Source organism: Dendrobates tinctorius, unplaced genomic scaffold (genome assembly GCF_039654945.1).
Source record: "Dendrobates tinctorius isolate UK_male_01 unplaced genomic scaffold, ASM3965494v1 ptg000138l, whole genome shotgun sequence".
In the NCBI taxonomy this organism is placed as follows: domain Eukaryota; kingdom Metazoa; phylum Chordata; class Amphibia; order Anura; family Dendrobatidae; genus Dendrobates; species Dendrobates tinctorius.
Genome location: NW_027361806.1, coordinates 21,097,230 through 21,118,480, shown reverse-complemented (window position 1 = coordinate 21,118,480; position 21,251 = coordinate 21,097,230). Strand labels below are relative to the sequence as shown.

The window sequence follows — 21,251 nt, the reverse complement described above, 5'->3', positions numbered from 1 at the left end:
ACTTATATTAATAGGCTGGGAAGGAGCCATGGATATTGTCCCCCTCCTCAGACTAAGAAGGCCAGCCCTCAGCCACCCCAGAAATGGCACATCCATTAGATACGCCAGTTCTGGCACATAGCCTTGGCTCTTCCCACTGTAACCCCTCACCACGCCAGCCGGAGCACACAGAGAAGAGCGTGAGAGCACTGTGAAGTGTCATCAGCGCCGCCGGCTCTCGCTGATCGCAGGGAGAACCGGCGATAATGATGAGAGCGGCCTTCAGCACCTGGCAGCTGGGAAAAGCGCTAACTGTACTGCTTTTCCCAGCTGCCGATACTTGTCACACTGATGACTCACGGATGTCATTGGTGTGTCATCAGTGTGCACGTGTGCGGGACGTATTATGGCCTGTGTTTCCAGCAAAGAACGGACGTCTTTGTGTTTCGCACACATGCACACGGTTTGCGGAAACACACTGACTTGTGCACAGATGGGTCTACGTGTCTGGTACGTGTGCGTCTCTGGTACGTGTGAAAACTGTCACCAGACGTACCGAAGACACTGACGTCTGAGGGAGGCCTAATGCTAAGATTGGCGTTTAAGGTTCTGTGAAATTCATATTTCTTTATGACAAGTCAGCGGTGACCTCAAATTATATAAAAAAAAAATGTCACCCGTGTTACAATTTATGTGATCATCGAGCAACTTGTTTTTCCCCTGAAGCTCACAGTAAAATCACAATGAGACGGGTGATAAGCATCTGATTATCGGGGGGTCGCATCGCTCTGTAGATGAGGGCAGTTTTCTGTTCTGTGATTATAGATGAGCAAATATTACAAAAAATTCGGATTTGTCCTAAATCCAAAATTTCTTATGATTCACACAGTACAAATATAACCCAATAGCGGCCGCAGGTTGCGATTTTGAAGATTTTGAAAATTGGGGAAAAAAGAAAAACACTCGCCTCTCCTGCCTCCGCGGTCTCTTATCAGGTCCTCCGCGCAGCCTCCTAGGAAACTAATTCAGTGGTTACTGAATGTTCTCTCCGGAGCCAAGAGCATGATGAATGTAAGGGTGTATAAACTAATGCTCCCCTCTCCCCAGGTCTAAGCCATGTCATCCACGCCGCTCCCTACGGACTCTTCCCTACTTCTCCCTGACACGTCTTCCTCCATCTTCACTCACAAAATTTGGATGGAATTTTGTGCCAAAATTTGGGCGAAGTTCTGGATTCAAATTTTGCAAGAATTGTTCATCGCTACTAAAAATGGCCAAGCGCAAAAAAACCCCTCTGCTTCATCCCTTGTCTGTGGCTCGGTCGTTAGCAGCCGCTACACCAGCGTTACACAACCATCACCCATCATCAAAAGTGACAGCTACAGAACGGAAACCAAAAGCAGCGTCTCCCGAGGCCGAAATCTGCATCTCCCCATCCTCCGCCATCTCCATACACGGCGGAGCGGTCAGACGCCGCCTATCTGCAGCCGCATTCAGCCGCCGGGGAACGTTTGCAGGGGAGGGAGGCAGGGTTAAATTTATCTAAATAAATGGGGTGTAAAAATGTGAATTTCTACATGATAAAAAAAACTATGAAAAAAACACAAAACCCTCCTGGTTTTAGCAGAACGGCCTTATCTGAAATCAGATTATGCAAATGAGTTTGTGCGCGAGGATTTCCAGCGCTGCGATATGTAAAATGATTCGTTTTATTACCATCCTTTGAAGTCATGGAAACAGAAATCTTAATAAACGGAAAAAGATTTTAGGCATCAGCCGCCGACAGTGGCAGCAGATGTGAGGGGAGCGCGCTTTGTACGCCACTTTGTGTTACCGCGCACAGACGATGCTGATGTCGTCTATTAGACATATCTGCATGTAAAGCATTAGAAACAATCCGTAACACGCGACCGTATCACCGCCACCATACCCTGCTCGTGGAAGTTTCCATACCGCCATGCAACCCTTTATGGTTTCTCTATGAAGATCTCTTGGTATTTGCTTTGCTTTATATTACAAAGGCCACATAGGGGTCAAAGGGCCGTCCATGACCTATCTGTAGGATGATTAATCGATCTCAGATCGCTGGGGTCCGACATCCCGCACTAGAGGTGAGAGAATCTTTTCATGGCAAATAGAATAGGTTTACAAAAAAAATTTAAATTTTCCTTAATCAACATTTTTAGCTAAATTGTAGAGAGCAAAATGGTGAAAAAAAAAAATAAACTCTTGCGGCAGCGCTCCATCCGGTGATTCATGTGTCAGTGCACCCTCCTATCATCTTAACGCGGCATCGGGTCATTTGTTGTCTTCAGTTTGGTGCCGAAATGGACTCAGACATCACGACGTGCGTCGCCGAAGGGTGGGTGGCGCACTTTGTGTTATTGTGACTTCATGATGCGCCACTTTGTTGGTCTCATTTATTCATTACATATAAAGCGAGGACAAACAGAGCACCGGATGGCAGGCCACATTTTAACTCCCTAACGACGTGGGTGTTTTTTCTTTTTGCACTTACATTTTTTCCCCCTCCCCTCCCTACAAGAGCAGGAACTTGATAATCTGGCCGTCTACATCATGGAACGACGGCTTGTTTTTTTTCTTCGACAAGTTGTAGTTTAAAAATGACACCATTAATTTTACCAAATAATGTACTATAAAACGGGGAAAAAAACTGCAAGTGCAGTGAAAAAAAAAAAAAGAAATTACGTTATTGATATTCCCTAGGTGAGATTATAGAAAAAACAAACTCTTAGTGTTTTTTTATATTTTAGAAGTAAAAAAAAGTAGATCTTTATAAAAAAAATATTTATTTGTATCTCCATATTCTGAGACCTGTTATTTTTTAATTTTTAGATGCTGCAGGTGTGTGGAGGCTAATTTTTGGACTCTGTGCTGTAGTATTTTATTGATAATTTTTGGGGTGTTTGGATTACTTTTTATTGAATTGTTGAGTTGTGCAGTCATTAAAAAATGGCAATTGTGGCGTTTTGATTTTTCCATTTGGATTTTAACGTACGGGTTAAATCGCTTTCCATTTCAGTAGATCGGATTTCTCTTTATTGCCTTATATTTTATTTAGTCCCCGGAGCAGAGGTGAACCTACAGGCATTTGATTGTTCACATGATACAATATTGAGGTATATATTTTAACATTATTGATCTCCTATGAAGTTCAGCTGAGCCGAAGGTTGTGCTACATAGGAGCACCAAGATGGCAGCGATGGAGCCTTCAGTGGTTCCTGAAGTCTTATCAGCTGTGGATGAAGGGAGCGATTGCGCCACTTAAATGCTCCTATATTGGGAAGGGGCTGAAGGTCATTTCTGCTTTAGAGCATCCCATTTTTTTTTTTCAGAAGGGAATGGGCAAAAATAAGTTGATCACAGCGATCAGCTGTAATCTGTAGATGAAACTGAAGAAAAGTGGTAAATTTTCTAGCAGTGCCTCCGCAGGCGAAATGAAACATTACATGTCTATGTAATGCATGCACTTGATGGGTCTTTCTGAAAGAGACACTTTTTGCAGCTGATCTTTTACAGCCCTTTGATGTGTATCGAGTCATTAATAGAGAATTTTAAAAAATAAAAAGGGGATGACTAAGATTAGAAAGACAATTTTGCCTTTTTTTCTCCAAAAACACCGCCACCTCGTTCCACAGGTTGTTTGTGGTATTGCAGCTCTGTGCTGATTATTTCAAAGAAGCGGTGCTGCAATTCCACACCCAGAATTTACAACAAAGGATAAGCTTAGTCAGCGGGTGGAGAGGACCCCATATAGCTACTTTTGGATCCCCTGATTTTACAAGGACTATCATGCAATGCATCCAGCACGGAAAACATGGAGGAACAAGCACAGCATAAGTCGGCTCTTCCGGGGTGTTATCGAGTGGTCCTGTTATAAAAGTCCTACCTTTTGAATTGAGAATATTGGTACATAAGACACTTGGAGAGAGGCGGTCCGGTTCGGATTGGTCCAATCTCCTTTGCTACATGTCGGCAAGAACCTGTGAAGACTCCTCTCTGTAGAAAATGCGTCGCTAGAGATGAGCAAATCTTTTGAAAATCGAATCCTTTCAAAATATTCGATAAGCGGCAAATTGCGGTTGTGCCGACACACACTATGTGTAATGTTTATTCAGTGTTTTATGGCTTTCTCTCCCAATCTCCATTGCTGAGCTTTGACGTCCTTTCCTTATCCAGATTCACTGCAACGTGGCTGCTGCATTTCTTGCCTTGGCTTTTATACAGGCTGTGCTGGTCATTCCTCATCGGATACTCTATACCTTGTTATTTGAAAGCTGCATGGCATTATGTAGACTCGCGAGACGACCTCGCCTTCTCTGACCCGTACAATCTTCTCCTTTGTGCAAAATGATGGTGACATTTTTTTTTGCCAATTGGCGCAAATCTCACTTCGTAAATGGCACCGATTTGCTCATCTCTGATTGTTAAGCAAAAAGAGGATGAAATTTGGTCTGAGCGTCATGGAAAGGTTCCGGAAAAAGACTCAAACACCGGCCCCTCTGTTCTAGGCTGCCCACCCTGGCCCCCATAACAGGGGGGCTCTTTTAATTTTTGCTCTAGGGCCTGCTCTCCTCTATTTACACCATTGGTTACTGCTACCTTCAGATCCATAGTAATAAAATGTGTTCTGCGCATGGATATATCCTTTAATCCATTTTAATGCTTCCTATCGCTGCTTACTGGAAATGTAATGGTAAAAGTTCTCCCTCCCACCACAAATGAAGAAATCTCACCAGTAAGACGCTTTTTATGCTGCGAAACCTTATGGGGACATAAAGCGATTCACACGTGGAGGCTTATTACTTGAGAGCGTCCCATTGCGAGTGCTACTGCTTAGCCAGTACATATTCTACAGCAGACGATAAAACAAATGTGCCTCCTAAGCTCGGGAAACAATAAAGCCTATAAAATACTAAATGATACAGCAAATAAAGCAGAGAAGGAATGAAAAAAATGTAATTGTTCATACAGGCGGAATTGATCCGTACAGAATCAGAAGGTTAGAAACATTCAAGAAAAAAGGAAAAAAAAATGAAGTATTTAAGCTACGGACGCATAACAAATGGAAATGGGAAATTGTGTTGGTGTCTGCGCCACACAGATGAGGAATTGTTATTAAGCAAAACGGTTACAATCTGTAATAAGCGAACACCACCGCCGGAATATAACGAACCATTCTAGTCACAATTTAGATTAACATCAATGGAGCAGTAAGATCTAAGGAAAATACATGAAAATATAAAATATAGGAATTTCACTCAACACAAATTTCAGGTTTTGGAAGAATCTTTGTTTTCTGCTCATTGTGGCCTCCTGTTCACCAATACATTAATCTAATAGTCGATGAAACCTGTAAAATAGAGAAATTAACTGTACACTAAAGAGAATATTAATATTCTGCTACCTACAAAAATACCTACTGTAATACTGCCCCTATGTACAAGAATATAACTACTATAATACTGCCCCTATGTACAAGAATATAACTACTATAATACTGCCCCTATGTACAAGAATATAACTACTATAATACTGCCCCTATGTACAGGAATATAACTACTATAATACTGTCCCTATGTACAAGAATATAACTACTATAATACTGCCCCTATGTACAGGAATATAACTACTATAATACTGCCCCTATGTACAGGAATATAACTACTATAATACTGCTCCTATGTACAAGAATATAACTACTATAATACTGCCCCCTATGTACAAGAATATAACTACTATAATACTGCCCCTATGTACAAGAATATAACTACTATAATACTGCTCCTATGTACAAGAATATAACTACTATAATACTTCCCCTATGTACAAGAATATAACTACTATAATACTGCCCCTATGTACAGGAATATAACTACTATAATACTGCTCCTATGTACAAGAATATAACTACTATAATACTGCCCCCTATGTACAAGAATATAACTACTATAATACTGCCCCCTATGTACAAGAATATAACTACTATAATTCTGCTCCTATGTACAAGAATATAACTACTATAATACTGCCCCTATGTACAAGAATATAACTACTATAATACTGCCCCTATGTACAAGAATATAACTACTATAATACTGCCCCCTATGTACAAGAATATAACTACTATAATACTGCTCCTATGTACAAGAATATAACTACTATAATACTGCCCCCTATGTACAAGAATATAACTACTATAATACTGCTCCTATGTACAAGAATATAACTACTATAATACTGCCCCTATGTACAAGAATATAACTACTATAATACTGCCCCTATGTACAAGAATATAACTACTATAATACTGCCCCTATGTACAAGAAAATAACTACTATAATACTGCCCCTATGTACAAGAATATAACTACTATAATACTGCCCCTATGTACAAGAATATAACTACTATAATACTGCTCCTATGTACAAGAATATATCTACTATAATACTGCCCCTATGTACAAGAATATAACTACTATAATACTGCCTCTATGTACAAGAATATAACTACTATAATACTGCTCATATGTACAAGAATATAACTACTATAATACTGCCCCTATGTACAGGAAAATAACTACTATAATACTGCCCCTATGTACAAGAATATAACTACTATAATACTGCCCCTATGTACAAGAATAAAACTACTATAATACTGCCCCCTATGTACAAGAATAAAACTACTATAATACTGCCCCTATGTACAAGAATAAAACTACTATAATACTGCCCCTATGTACAAGAATAAAACTACTATAATACTGCCCCTATGTACAAGAATATAACTACTATAATACTGCCCCTATGTACAAGAATAAAACTACTATAATACTGCCCCTATGTACAGGAACATAACTAATATAATACTGTTCCTATGTACAAGAATATAACTACTAACTACTATAATACTGCCCCTATGTACAAGAATATAACTACTATAATACTGCCCCCTATGTACAAGAATAAAACTACTATAATACTGCCCCTATGTACAAGAATATAACTACTATAATACTGCCCCTATGTACAGGAACATAACTAATATAATACTGTTCCTATGTACAAGAATAAAACTACTATAATACTGCCCCTATGTACAAGAATATAACTACTATAATACTGCCCCCTATGTACAAGAATATAACTACTATATTACTGCTCCTATGTACAACAATATAACTACTATAATACTGCCCCCAATGTACAAGAATATAACTACTATAATACTGCTCCTTTGTACAAAAATATAACTACTATAATACTGCCCCCTATGTACAAGAATATAACTACTATAATACTGCCCTCTATGTACAAGAATATAACTACTATAATACTGCTGGTATGTATAAGAATATAACTACTATAATACTGCTCCTATATACACGAATATAACTACTATAATACTGCCCCCTATGTACAAGAATATACAGTAACTACTATAATATTTCCCCCTATGTACCATAATGTAACTACTATAATACTGCCCCTATGTACAAGAATATAACTACTATAATACTGTCCCTATGTACAAGAATATAACTACTATAATACTGCTCCAATGTACAAGAATATAACTACTATAATACTGCCTCTATGTACAAGAATATAACTGCTATAATACTGCTCCAATGTACAAGAGTATAACTACTATAATACTGCCCCCTATGTACAAGAATATAACTACTATAATACTGCCCCTATGTACAAGAATATAACTACTATAATACTGCCCCTATGTACAAAAATATAACTACTATAATACTGCCCCTATGTACAAGAATATAACTACTATAATACTGCCCCCTATGTACAAGAATATAACTACTATAATACTGCCCCCTATGTACAAGAATATAACTACTATAATACTTCCCCTATGTACAAGAATATAACTACTATAATACTGCTCCTATGTACAAGAATATAACTACTATAATACTGCCCCCTATGTACAAGAATATAACTACTATGATACTGCCCCTATGTACAAGAATATAACTACTATAATACTGCCCCCTATGTACATGAATATAACTACTATAATACTGCCCCTATGTATAAGAATATAACTACTATAATACTGCCCCCTATGTACAAGAATATAACTACTATAATACTTCCCCTATGTACAAGAATATACAGTAACTACTATAATACTGCTCCTATGTACAAGAATATAACTACTATAATACTGCCCCTATGTACAAGAATATAACTACTATAATACTGCCTCTATGTACAAGAATATAACTACTATAATACTGCCCCCTATGTACAAGAATATAACTACTATAATACTGCCCCCTATATACAAGAATATAACTACTATAATACTGCCCCTATGTACAAGAATATAACTACTATAATACTGCTCCTATGTACAAGAATATAACTACTATAATACTGCTCCTATGTACAAGAATATAACTACTATAATACTGCCCCTATATACAAGAATATAACTACTATAATACTGCCCCTATATACAAGACTATAACTACTATAATACTGTCCCTATGTACAAGAATATAACTACTATAATACTGCCCCCATGTACAAGAATATAACTACTATAATACTGCCTCTATGTACAAGAATATAATTACTATAATACTGCTCCCTATATACAAGAATATAATTACTATAATACTGCTGCTATGTACAAGAATATAACTACTATAATACTGCCCCTATGTACAAGAATATATAACTACTATAATACTGCCCCTATGTACAGGAATATAACTACTATAATACTGCCCCCTATGTACAAGAATATAACTACTATAATACTGCTCCTATGTACAAGAATATAACTACTATAATATTGCCCCTATGTACAAGAATATAACTACTATAATATTGCCTCTATGTACAAGAATATAACTACTATAATACTGCTCCCTATGTACAAGAATATAACTACTATAATACTGCCTCCTATGTACAAGAATATAACTACTATAATACTGCCCCCTATGTACAAGAATATAACTACTATAATACTGCCCCTATGTAGAAGAATATAACTACTATAATACTGCTCCCTATGTACAAGAATATAACTACTATAATACTGCCCCTATGTAGAAGAATATAACTACTATAATACTGCTCCCTATGTACAAGAATATAACTACTATAATACTGCCCCCTATGTACAAGAATATAACTACTATAATACTGCTCCCTATGTACAAGAATATAACTACTATAATACTGCCCCCTATATACAAGAATATAACTACTATAATACTGCCCCTATGTACAAGAATATAACTACTATAATACTGCTCCTATGTACAAGAATATAACTACTATAATACTGCCCCCTATGTACAAGAATATAACTACTATAATACTGCTCCAATGTACAAGAATATAACTACTATAATACTGCCTCTATGTACAAGAATATAACTGCTATAATACTGCTCCAATGTACAAGAGTATAACTACTATAATACTGCCCCCTATGTACAAGAATATAACTACTATAATACTGCCCCTATGTACAAGAATATAACTACTATAATACTGCCCCTATGTACAAAAATATAACTACTATAATACTGCCCCTATGTACAAGAATATAACTACTATAATACTGCCCCCTATGTACAAGAATATAACTACTATAATACTGCCCCCTATGTACAAGAATATAACTACTATAATACTTCCCCTATGTACAAGAATATAACTACTATAATACTGCTCCTATGTACAAGAATATAACTACTATAATACTGCCCCCTATGTACAAGAATATAACTACTATGATACTGCCCCTATGTACAAGAATATAACTACTATAATACTGCCCCCTATGTACATGAATATAACTACTATAATACTGCCCCTATGTATAAGAATATAACTACTATAATACTGCCCCCTATGTACAAGAATATAACTACTATAATACTTCCCCTATGTACAAGAATATACAGTAACTACTATAATACTGCTCCTATGTACAAGAATATAACTACTATAATACTGCCCCCTATGTACAAGAATATAACTACTATAATACTGCCTCTATGTACAAGAATATAACTACTATAATACTGCCCCCTATGTACAAGAATATAACTACTATAATACTGCCCCCTATATACAAGAATATAACTACTATAATACTGCCCCTATGTACAAGAATATAACTACTATAATACTGCTCCTATGTACAAGAATATAACTACTATAATACTGCTCCTATGTACAAGAATATAACTACTATAATACTGCCCCTATATACAAGAATATAACTACTATAATACTGCCCCTATATACAAGACTATAACTACTATAATACTGTCCCTATGTACAAGAATATAACTACTATAATACTGCCCCCATGTACAAGACTATAACTACTATAATACTGCTCCCTATATACAAGAATATAATTACTATAATACTGCTGCTATGTACAAGAATATAACTACTATAATACTGCCCCTATGTACAAGAATATATAACTACTATAATACTGCCCCTATGTACAGGAATATAACTACTATAATACTGCCCCCTATGTACAAGAATATAACTACTATAATACTGCTCCTATGTACAAGAATATAACTACTATAATATTGCCCCTATGTACAAGAATATAACTACTATAATATTGCCTCTATGTACAAGAATATAACTACTATAATACTGCTCCCTATGTACAAGAATATAACTACTATAATACTGCCTCCTATGTACAAGAATATAACTACTATAATACTGCCCCCTATGTACAAGAATATAACTACTATAATACTGCCCCTATGTAGAAGAATATAACTACTATAATACTGCTCCCTATGTACAAGAATATAACTACTATAATACTGCCCCTATGTAGAAGAATATAACTACTATAATACTGCTCCCTATGTACAAGAATATAACTACTATAATACTGCCCCCTATGTACAAGAATATAACTACTATAATACTGCTCCCTATGTACAAGAATATAACTACTATAATACTGCTCCTATGTACAAGAATATAACTACTATAATACTGCCCCTATATACAAGAATATAACTACTATAATACTGCCCCTATATACAAGACTATAACTACTATAATACTGTCCCTATGTACAAGAATATAACTACTATAATACTGCCCCCATGTACAAGACTATAACTACTATAATACTGCTGCTATGTACAAGAATATAACTACTATAATACTGCCCCTATATACAAGAATATAACTACTATAATACTGCCCCTATATACAAGACTATAACTACTATAATACTGTCCCTATGTACAAGAATATAACTACTATAATACTGCCCCCATGTACAAGACTATAACTACTATAATACTGCTGCTATGTACAAGAATATAACTACTATAATATTGCTCCCTATATACAAGAATATAACTACTATAATACTGCTCCCTATATACAAGAATATAACTACTATAATACTGCTGCTATGTACAAGAATATAACTACTATAATACTGCCCCTATGTACAAGAATATATAACTACTATAATACTGCCCCTATGTACAGGAATATAACTACTATAATACTGCCCCCTATGTACAAGAATATAACTACTATAATACTGCTCCTATGTACAAGAATATAACTACTATAATATTGCCCCTATGTACAAGAATATAACTACTATAATACTGCTCCTTATGTACAAGAATATAACTACTATAATACTGCCTCCTATGTACAAGAATATAACTACTATAATACTGCCCCTATGTACAAGAATATAACTACTATAATACTGCCCCCTATGTACAAGAATATAACTACTATAATACTGCCCCTATGTACAAGAATATAACTACTATAATACTGCCCCCTATATACAAGAATATAACTACTATAATACTGCCCCTATGTAGAAGAATATAACTACTATAATACTGCCCCTATTTACAATAATGTAAGACAACTGTGAGTAGAATTGTTCTTATCCTCACGATCTTCTGATTGATTCCTGGGATCAGACATTGTATAGATTGAGTTGCAGATTCTCCCGCATGAATAGTCGGTCACAATGTCGCTTTGTGTTGTAGGATTGCGGTATTGTTCCGGCAGGTGCGTTTATCATTAGAAGAGCAGATCCAACACCACCCCGTGATCGCCATTAGCGGGAGCAGACGACGCTCGGTCTCGGTGCTGATCATGTCCTTAGGGTTGGCCTCTGAGCAAACTCTGCGCCAATATCCCCTTTGTTTTTCAGGACTCGGGGGGTCTCAGTGCGCTGCATAGGGTGCAGATCACTGTATGTAGAGGGGTCTGTCCCCCGCGGGGGCTGCCTTATGTGATGGCAGGCGGGGCGGTATCACAGGTCGGACACTGTGACACATGAACTCGCGTACAAAATAGTCACGTCATCTACAACGACCCCAGGAGCAGGGCGAGGACTCCTGGGAGGACATGTTACACACAGCCTCTCTGGACAATATACGGAGGGATGAGGCCGTGTTCACACCTTGTGTTTTTGCAGGTTTTGCTGAGTGTTTGCCACATTTTTTGCGGTGTTTTTTTACTCCATGGTTTTCAGGGTCCATTGTCTCTTGTGCTGATAAAGTTTAGAGCATAAAAAAATTCTAATTCAACTTCATCAGGTTTTGGCAGAAAAATTGCAGCAAACCCCGATACCTGCTTTTTCTACAGCACCCATCGCTGTCAATGGGTGAAAAATGCTGAAAGAAGCGACAAGCTGCATTTTGCAAAAACCAAGGTGTGTGCAGGAGATTTCTGAAATCTCAGACTTTGCTGGTCCTGTGAAATGCAGTAGAAAATCTGCATATAAAAAACCGCTGCAAAAACGCCACATGTGAATATAGCCTTATCTACACTTCATGTAGTAGTGTAAGACATGAACATTAGCAGCAATACTGGAGTTTTTAATGAGTATGTGCACAGGCCATTGTGAAGGGAGGAGGAGCAGGAGAGCTGTGACATCACCTATTGTGAATGGTGGATCCTGTGTTATCTACTGTATATAGAGGTGTTATCAGTCATTGTACAGGAGGAGGAGGTGAGCTGTGACATCACCTATTGTGAATGGTGGATCCTGTATTATCTACTGTATATAGAGGTGTTATCAGTCATTGTACAGGAGGTGGAGATGAGCTGTGACACCACCTATTGTGAATGATGGATCCTGTGTTATCTACTGTATATAGAGGTGTTATCAGTCATTTTACAGAAGGGGGAGGTGAGCTGTGACATCACCTATTGTGAATGGTGGATCCTGTTATCTACTGTATATAGAGGAGTTATCAGTCATTGTACAGGAGGAGTAGGAGGTGAGCTGTGACATCACCTATTGTGAATGGTGGATCCTGTGTTATCTACTGTATATAGAGGCATTATCAGTCATTGTACAGGAGGAGGAGGAGGTGACCTGTGACATCACCTATTATGAATGTTGGATCCTGTGTCATGTACTGCATATAAAGGTGTTATCAGTCACTTATCAGTCAGTGTAATTATGCCTTTGAGGATAGCGAGACTGCTGTAAAGTCTTTTGTAATGAACAGGAATTAGTCGTCTAAAATTAGGGTCACTTTTATATTCCCATGGTGCATTAATACACACCTGAGACTCCTTAAGGAAATCCAGTACCTTACAGCAGATGCAAAAACAGCTTCTCTTTCTGTGGGGCGAGTCCTGCTGTGTACTGATGGGGACAAGCCTCCCGAAACAGCTGTCCGCAGATGGCTTACAAGTATGCCTGGGTCACGCTGCAAGGCGCTGTACATGGACTGATTTATATGGCAGCGTCCTCCACTAGGGGGCAGTAGTCAGGTTGGGATAGAGCTCACTTGCATGCTGCTATCGCTGACATTGAATTGTTCTAGTGTTAGCAACAGCGCCATCTGCAGTCAGTAAGATGTGAAGTGAAATGTAGATGGAGCCAAAGGCAATAACCTCGCCAATGCACATGATGGGGGTTACTGCAGATAAAGGGTCCATGTTCATACAGAATATGGCTAGAAATGACCCGGCGTCCCACTTCTGCACATTCATTGTAGGCGTTGTACCCCGGACACCGCGCTCATCGAGATGCAGAATGCCTCCGCCACTTTCCGTGATGCAGCTCCATAGATTGGAATCAGACACGGCGACTTAACTAGACATTAACTTTTAATTAAGGCGATGTTTAACCCTCGCCACTTGAGGTCTCAGGTTAGAAATAATTACTTATATCATGTGTATGAGAAAATCCAATTCTAAGTGGTACAAGGTAATTAACCTACACAAAGTAATACGGAGCCTACGTAATTATCACAGGGCCGGTGCGTGGGGCGCGCTGTGCTTACATAGCGTGATACACGAGATAATGGGTCGTTTTTTATTTATATTTTTTAAGAAGGAAATCTTATCAAACTCCTACCCGATAAGGGAAACAGCGCCACTCTGTACACAGGCTGTAAGCGGTATTACAGCTCAGCACCATTCACTTCAATGAGGCTGAGCTGCAATTTCAGACACAACCCATAGACAAGATGGAGGGGGTTCCAGTGCTCAGTAATAAGTAAATGATCCCCTATAAACATATAAGGTTTAACTTTTAGATATAATAACCCCTAAATATAAAGTTTCAGAACTTTTTAAATACTTTTATTTTAAGATCTCTGTTGTCTGTCAGATAATAGAAAGTCTTGTGATTCTCGTCCATACACTGACAGGCAGCAGACATCTTATGGATTACAGCATAATGGGGGAGTTTTTTTTAACGCCTTTTCTGCATGTTATGGTGACATTAAAAAGTCACAAATTTTGTGAACTCGTTTTGCTAAGAAATTTGCTATATTTTCTACTTTGGAAACATGGGAGGAAAAGTGACAGATTTATGATTTGTGACTTTTTAAAAAGTTGCAGTTCTCAGTGTAGAAGAAGATTGAAGGGTAAAAGCCGGAATCACATTCCTGGACCGAAGTGCTACATACCAAGAGACGCCGCATGGATCACACATCGTGCAGAACGTCGGGAAAAGTCACAAGCAAAACGGACATCAAACATTCCACATGGAAATCCCCCATAAAATGCTACAAAGCTGCCAACTGCTTTCTGATGCAGCGGTGATGCTGTGTTTTTGCCTTTTTTTTTTTGTCCAGTTTTTGGTGTTTATTTTGATCGTTTTTAATTGCGCCTAATTTCTTATTCTAATTTGCACCTTTATTAAAGTCTATTTTATGTGCTCTCCTGTTGTTTCTTTGGAGTTTCCGGCTGATACATCGTTTAAGTCTTTTGCATAAATGTTCTCTTGTTCCTCTTTGGCATGAAGCACGTTATTTTAATGTAAGCTTGATTTGTTTGTGACATTTTAGGGGAACGTTAAACTTTTTTTTGGGGCGCTAAAATGTTGCAAAAAAGATTAAAGACAAAAATAAAGAGACTTTTTATTTTGCTCAAAATTTGTGAACCATTGTGAAGAATGGAGTCAAATATATCAAGGAATATTACAAGACAAAACAAAGAAAACTGATGGCGCTATACTATGCATTACCAGATACTGTGCTATTATATTGTAGCCGTTATATAAAAACGTTCACTTTAAAGGGAATCTGTCACCGGGAGCTGGCGGCCTATGTAAATGGTCTGTGTCCGGTCCGATGGGCGGTGTTTCTTCTTCTTTCTCCGCCCCATCCGTGGCCCCCGTCCGCGATCTTTGCCGGTATAAGAAGAAAAGTTCAACTCCATAGTTCGCGCGTGCGCAAAGCAATCTTGCTTCGCACATGCGCAGTATGCTTTGCCCAACTGCGGTCAAAGCCGAAAATCATTACTGCGCACGCGCCGCTACACTATGTCCCGGAAGTATTTTGCGGTGTTCCGGGACATAGTTTACCGGCGCATGCGCAGTAATGATTTTAGGCTTTGCCCACAGTTGGGCAAAGCATACTGCGCATGTGCGAAGCAAGATTGCTTTGCGCACGCGCGAACTATGGAGTTGAACTTCTCTATTACGGCAAAGATCGCGGATGGGGGCCTCACATGGGGTGGAGAAAGGAGAAGAAACACCGTCCATCGGATCGGACACAGAGCATTTACATAGGCCGCCAACTTCCGGTGACAGATTCCCTTTAACAGTAAGGACAGAATGTCCGAGTCATCATCCTCTTTGCATCATTTGTTCTTGGGTAAAAATGGTTCTCAGGGTGTTGAAGACCGTGCACATCGCTGTCCCCTGCTCTGCCTGTCATCAGCGCGAGCAGAGGACAATGTTGAGTGTTGTATTTGACTAATGACAGCGAGAGCAGGCGGCAGATGATGGGAGTATTCATCAGCTGCCACCAGCGCTATAAATAAAAATGGTGGGGATTCCCCTGTGTTTTGATACCCTGCTAGGCTTTAGGAAATCTGGTTATCAAAAATAGTGGGGTCCCCACTTCATTTTTTTTTTTAAATGATTTCAGTAAATAATTTTAAAACATGATGTGGGGTCCCCACATTTTTGTAAACCAGCCAAGATAAAGCAGACAGCTGGGGACTGGTATTCTCAGTCATGGATATTACCCTCCCGGTCCCCCAGCCAGTGGTTCTCAGCCTGGACAGTTGCATCTTGGCATTGTCCACGTTGAAAACTATTAATACCCAGACATGGATTATGGCGTGGGACAGAACGACGGACAGGTGACGGATATTGTTGTTTTTTTAATTAATTATGTATTAATTTAACTATGTTTTATTACAATGTACCAGGGATTCGGTGGAATTAGGCGTTTGGTGAGTATAACTGTTATTTTTAAAAAAAAATGGAAAACTGTGTTTAGCGTTATTTCAAATAAAAGACTTTATTCTGACTGTGTCTTTATTTACAATACAACTATAGGATTAGTAATGGATAAGTGTCATATAGACAACTCTCCATTACTAAGCCATGGGCTTGATGTCACCTGACAATAGAAAGGTGACATCAACCCCACAAATATGAACCCCACGTGTCACCGCTACAGGGCAAGTGGGAAGAGCAGGGCAAAGTGCCAGAATTGGCGCATCTAATAAATGTAACTTTTCTGGGCAGCTGCGGGCTGTTATTTTTAGACTGAGGGGAGCCAATATCCTTGGCCCCTTAACAGCCTTAGAATACCAGCCCCCAGCTGTCTGCTTTAGCTTGGCTGGTTGTCAAAAATAGGAGACCCAATGTCGTTTTTTTTTTTTAAATTATTTAAATAATTTAAAAAAAACAGCATGGGGACCCCTCTATTCTTGATAGCCAGCCTTGCTGAAGCTGATAGCTGAGGGTTGCAGCCCTCAGCTGTCAGTTTTGCCAGGCTGGTTATGAAAAATGCAGAGGAACCCATGTCGGTTTAAAAAAAAAAAAAAAAATACTCCCATCAGCCACCACATGCTTTTGCTGCTATCAGTTGAATACAACTCTCAACATTCTCCCCTGCTCATGCTGATCGCCAGCAGAGCAGGGGAGAATGATGAGAGCAGTCTTCAACACCCGACGCTGGGTAACACCTCTTACTGCACCGCTGCTTCTCAAGTGCCTGTACGCACTATATTCACATGGAGTAATATAAACAGTAATAACTCTGTATATCATGTCTGCAAGGATTATATTATCCATATAAACTCTGTCGGGGGGGAGGGGATGCGGGAGATTCTCTCATATGGCACCTTGCAATGAATCTCATATTTATGACACTTCACAGCTTATAATCAATCAGAAGGCATTGCCCCTGGCTACCTGTTCAGATCCCGGTGGATGATGGGGTAGGTCAGGTTGTGAAGATATTCCATGCCTTTGGCGACATCCACAGCAATAATCAACTTTGATTGCAAGTCAAGATTCCTGCAGCAAAAATGCAATAAAAACAATCACATTCCTTATAGAACGTCCTCGCACTTAACTATATATTGATAAATAACATGAGCGCAGAAAATAAGCATAAATGGGGTGTGAGAAAATATCTGCCCCCTGCTGGCTGCTCACTTCTATTACACACTCACATTTCTAAGCTACAAAACTCACTTTTCTGCCACAGAAATCCAAATCCCCTGCTTTCCTTCACCTTGCATGAAAGTAAAATGTTTACTTTTTACATTTTTTTTTTAAATTTATAGAGTAACTAGACTTTTAAAAAAAATTATACTGAAAGAGCTGTTTTTTTAACTGCCTAGTTCATGCTCATTACAAGCTGCTTTGAACTGCTGCTCTAACAAGAATCTGTAAAGACACAATTTACAGACAGACACTCTTCCTATCTGAGCATGGGGGAAAGGCGCAGAGAAGCTTACGCAGCAAGAATGCTTGTAAATGGTGTTTTACAGACTCTTGCTAGAGCAGCAGTTCAAAGCAGCTTGTAAAAGAGCATGAACTTGGCAGGTAAAACAGCATTTTCATCATGGTATTGGGGGAGAGAAGAAAGCAGAAATTAAAGTTTTATCAAACCCTGTACAATGTTCATTTACTATGATGTCGGCATGCATTTATTAATCAGATTCAATCAGTTTGTTGGTGCTAAAAAGATGCAAGTTGGAGTGTTTCAAACTGAAAGGGGTGAAGTTTATGTAATCCTCCACCCCATAGTAGGTACTACTGGAAAGGTCGCAGCTGGGACAAGACTTAAACATCCCTGTTAATCCAGCAGAAATGTTGATAAGTATGTATTCTGCCACTTAGACACAATTAATAAACTTTTTGTGCGCTCTCACTCGAGTAAAGATCAAAGATACAAATCTAGAGTAATCCAATGTATCAAAAGGTTGCATAAGATCTGATTACATTTTTTGCAGCACTGCTTACAGTAAAACGGTCTTTAAAAAGTAACATTTCCCTCCTTACCTGCATTATAAATCCTAAAAAAAATTCAGGCGCACATGCAATGACCCTAGGGTGGGGACTGGAGGACATTTGCCCAAAAGTTTGTCGTTTTTTTAAAAAGTCGCAATTGATAAATCATGCGAAAATATTTGAGAACCTCAAACCTCAGCCTCAATGATGAAGAATCAAACAGATGAACAGATAGAAAACAGAGCTTAAAAAAAGGTGCAAATTAAAAGAATAATAAAGCGCAAATGAAAAATGGTAAAACAAGAAAGTAAAACAAAAAAAAGCCACAAATGTAATAATGAATCAGACTCAATTCAATAATAAGTGCAAATACACGGATACATGTGGGCTGATTTATAACCTGATTTTTTGTGACAGGCATTCTGCACGCCAGCCGTAATGACGGGAACGCTGGAGGTAAATGCGACAAACTTACTAAGAGTCGCCGCCAGATATGTGATGTTAGTCAATGTCTGGAGTACATCTCAGGGGAAATTTACGGTTCTTCTGCGGTCTAAATTATGCCAAATGTGTCGGGTGTCGCCCTGTCCCTTCCCAGTTATGTGAAGTTTTCAAATCTTTTTCAGATCTGGTGTAAAAATATCAAAAGTTGCAAATGGCTGTGAAATTTTGATTTGCGCAAATATTTTGCAACATTAACGCAGTTTTACAACAGAATTTTGGGGTAAACTGTTTGATGAATCGTGGCCCCCAGATCTTAGATTTTGCACTACAAAAAAGAGCCCCAAATCCCTGAGGTGTAAGATACAATTGTGTCTGCCTGCACCCACCACTAGAGGGAGCTGAAGAGCTATCTGTAGACAGATTTATTATGGAGCCCAATGGGACGTGTGTGACTGCACATGAAGCTGCAGAAATCATCCGCTGTCGGTCTGCTGGAAGGTGTCATAGTCATCATCTTCCATATAAATTACCTTTTCTGCTCATGCAGAAGTGAAAACAAAGACCCTCCCGAGACGTATTGAGTAACAATTGCAAACTGACTGGGGTCGTCCAGACAAGCCCCCACAAACTGGATGACGCAGGGGTGATTGAGGCGACACAGGATGGAGACCTCCCGGCAGAACATGTCCACGTCGGATTTGGAACAGTAGGTGTTGGCTCTGTATCTAAGAGAAACGAGGGAAGAATAAGAAGGAAAGAACCGAAGTAAATAACAAAACCCCATCATCACCACAAAGGCAGAAAAGAATTGTTGTAGAAAATGTGTCATCAGAAATAGACCTTTGTTTAAGCTAAACTAGTATTTTAGATGTATATTTTACAATTTGGTGATATTTTTGTTAATTTTTCATATCACTATGAAATCTTAAACTTTTGCCTCCTGTACAGTTCACTTTTCAGCAGTCTCAGCAGCTATCATCACAGACAGAATTGCAATTTCTGATAGCTCCTCTATATACAGTAGATAACACAGATTTCACCATTCACAATAGGTGATGTCACAGCTCACCTCCTCCTCCTGTACAATGACTGATAACACCTCTATATAATATACAGTAGATAACACAGGATCCACCATTCACAATAGATATCACAGGTCTCCTCCTCTTGTACAATGATTGATAACACAGGATCCATCATTCACTATAGGTGATGTCACAGCTCACCTCCTCCCCTCCCCTCCAGTACAATGACTGATAACACCTCTATATAAAAGTAGATAACACAGGACTCACCATTCACATCAGAGGTCACAGCTCACCACCTCCTCCTCCTCCTGTACAATGACTGATAACATCTTTATATACAGTAGATAACACAAGATCCACCATTCACTGTAGGTTATGCCACAGCTCACCTCCTCCTCCTATACAATGACTGATAATACCTCTATATACAGTAGATAACACAGGATCCACCATTCACAATAGGTGATGTCACAGCTCACATCCTCCTCCTCCTGTACAATGACTGATAACATCTCTATATACAGCTGAAAACACATAACTCACCATTCACAATAGGTGATGTCACAGCTCACCTCCTCCTGTACAATGACTGATAACATCTCCTCATACAGTAGATAACACAGAACTCACCATTCACAATAGGTGATGTCACAGCTCACCTCCTCCTCCTCCTGTACAATGACTAATAACACCTCTATATACAGTAGATAACACAAGATCCACCATTCACAATAGGTGATGTCACAGCTCACCTCCTCCTCCTGTATACTGACTGATAACATCTCTATATACAGCTGAAAACACAGGATCCACCATTCACTATAGAGGTCACAGCTCACCGCCTCCTCCTATACAATTACTGATAATACCTCTATATACAGTCTATAACACAGGATCCACAATTCACAATAGGTGATGTCACAGCTCACCTCCTCCTCCTGTATACTGACTGATAACATCTCTATATACAGCTGAAAACACAGGATCCACCATTCACTATAGAGGTCACAGCTCACCTCCTCC

The 21,251-nt window shown here is 38.8% G+C and overlaps 1 protein-coding gene across 3 annotated transcripts in view; it reads right to left on the bottom strand.

Annotated features, from left to right (window-relative positions):
* The window catches only part of TNNI3K (TNNI3 interacting kinase), a 217,588-nt gene that overhangs the window by 101,487 nt on the left and 94,850 nt on the right, over nt 1-21,251 (bottom strand). For all 3 annotated transcript variants that reach the window (XM_073544789.1, XM_073544790.1, XM_073544791.1), the window contains exons 17-18: nt 19,731-19,925; nt 17,710-17,814 (exon numbers count right to left, since the gene is read on the bottom strand). In XM_073544789.1, coding sequence (XP_073400890.1) covers nt 17,710-17,814; nt 19,731-19,925 — 300 coding nt within the window. The remainder of the gene's footprint in view (nt 1-17,709; nt 17,815-19,730; nt 19,926-21,251) is intronic.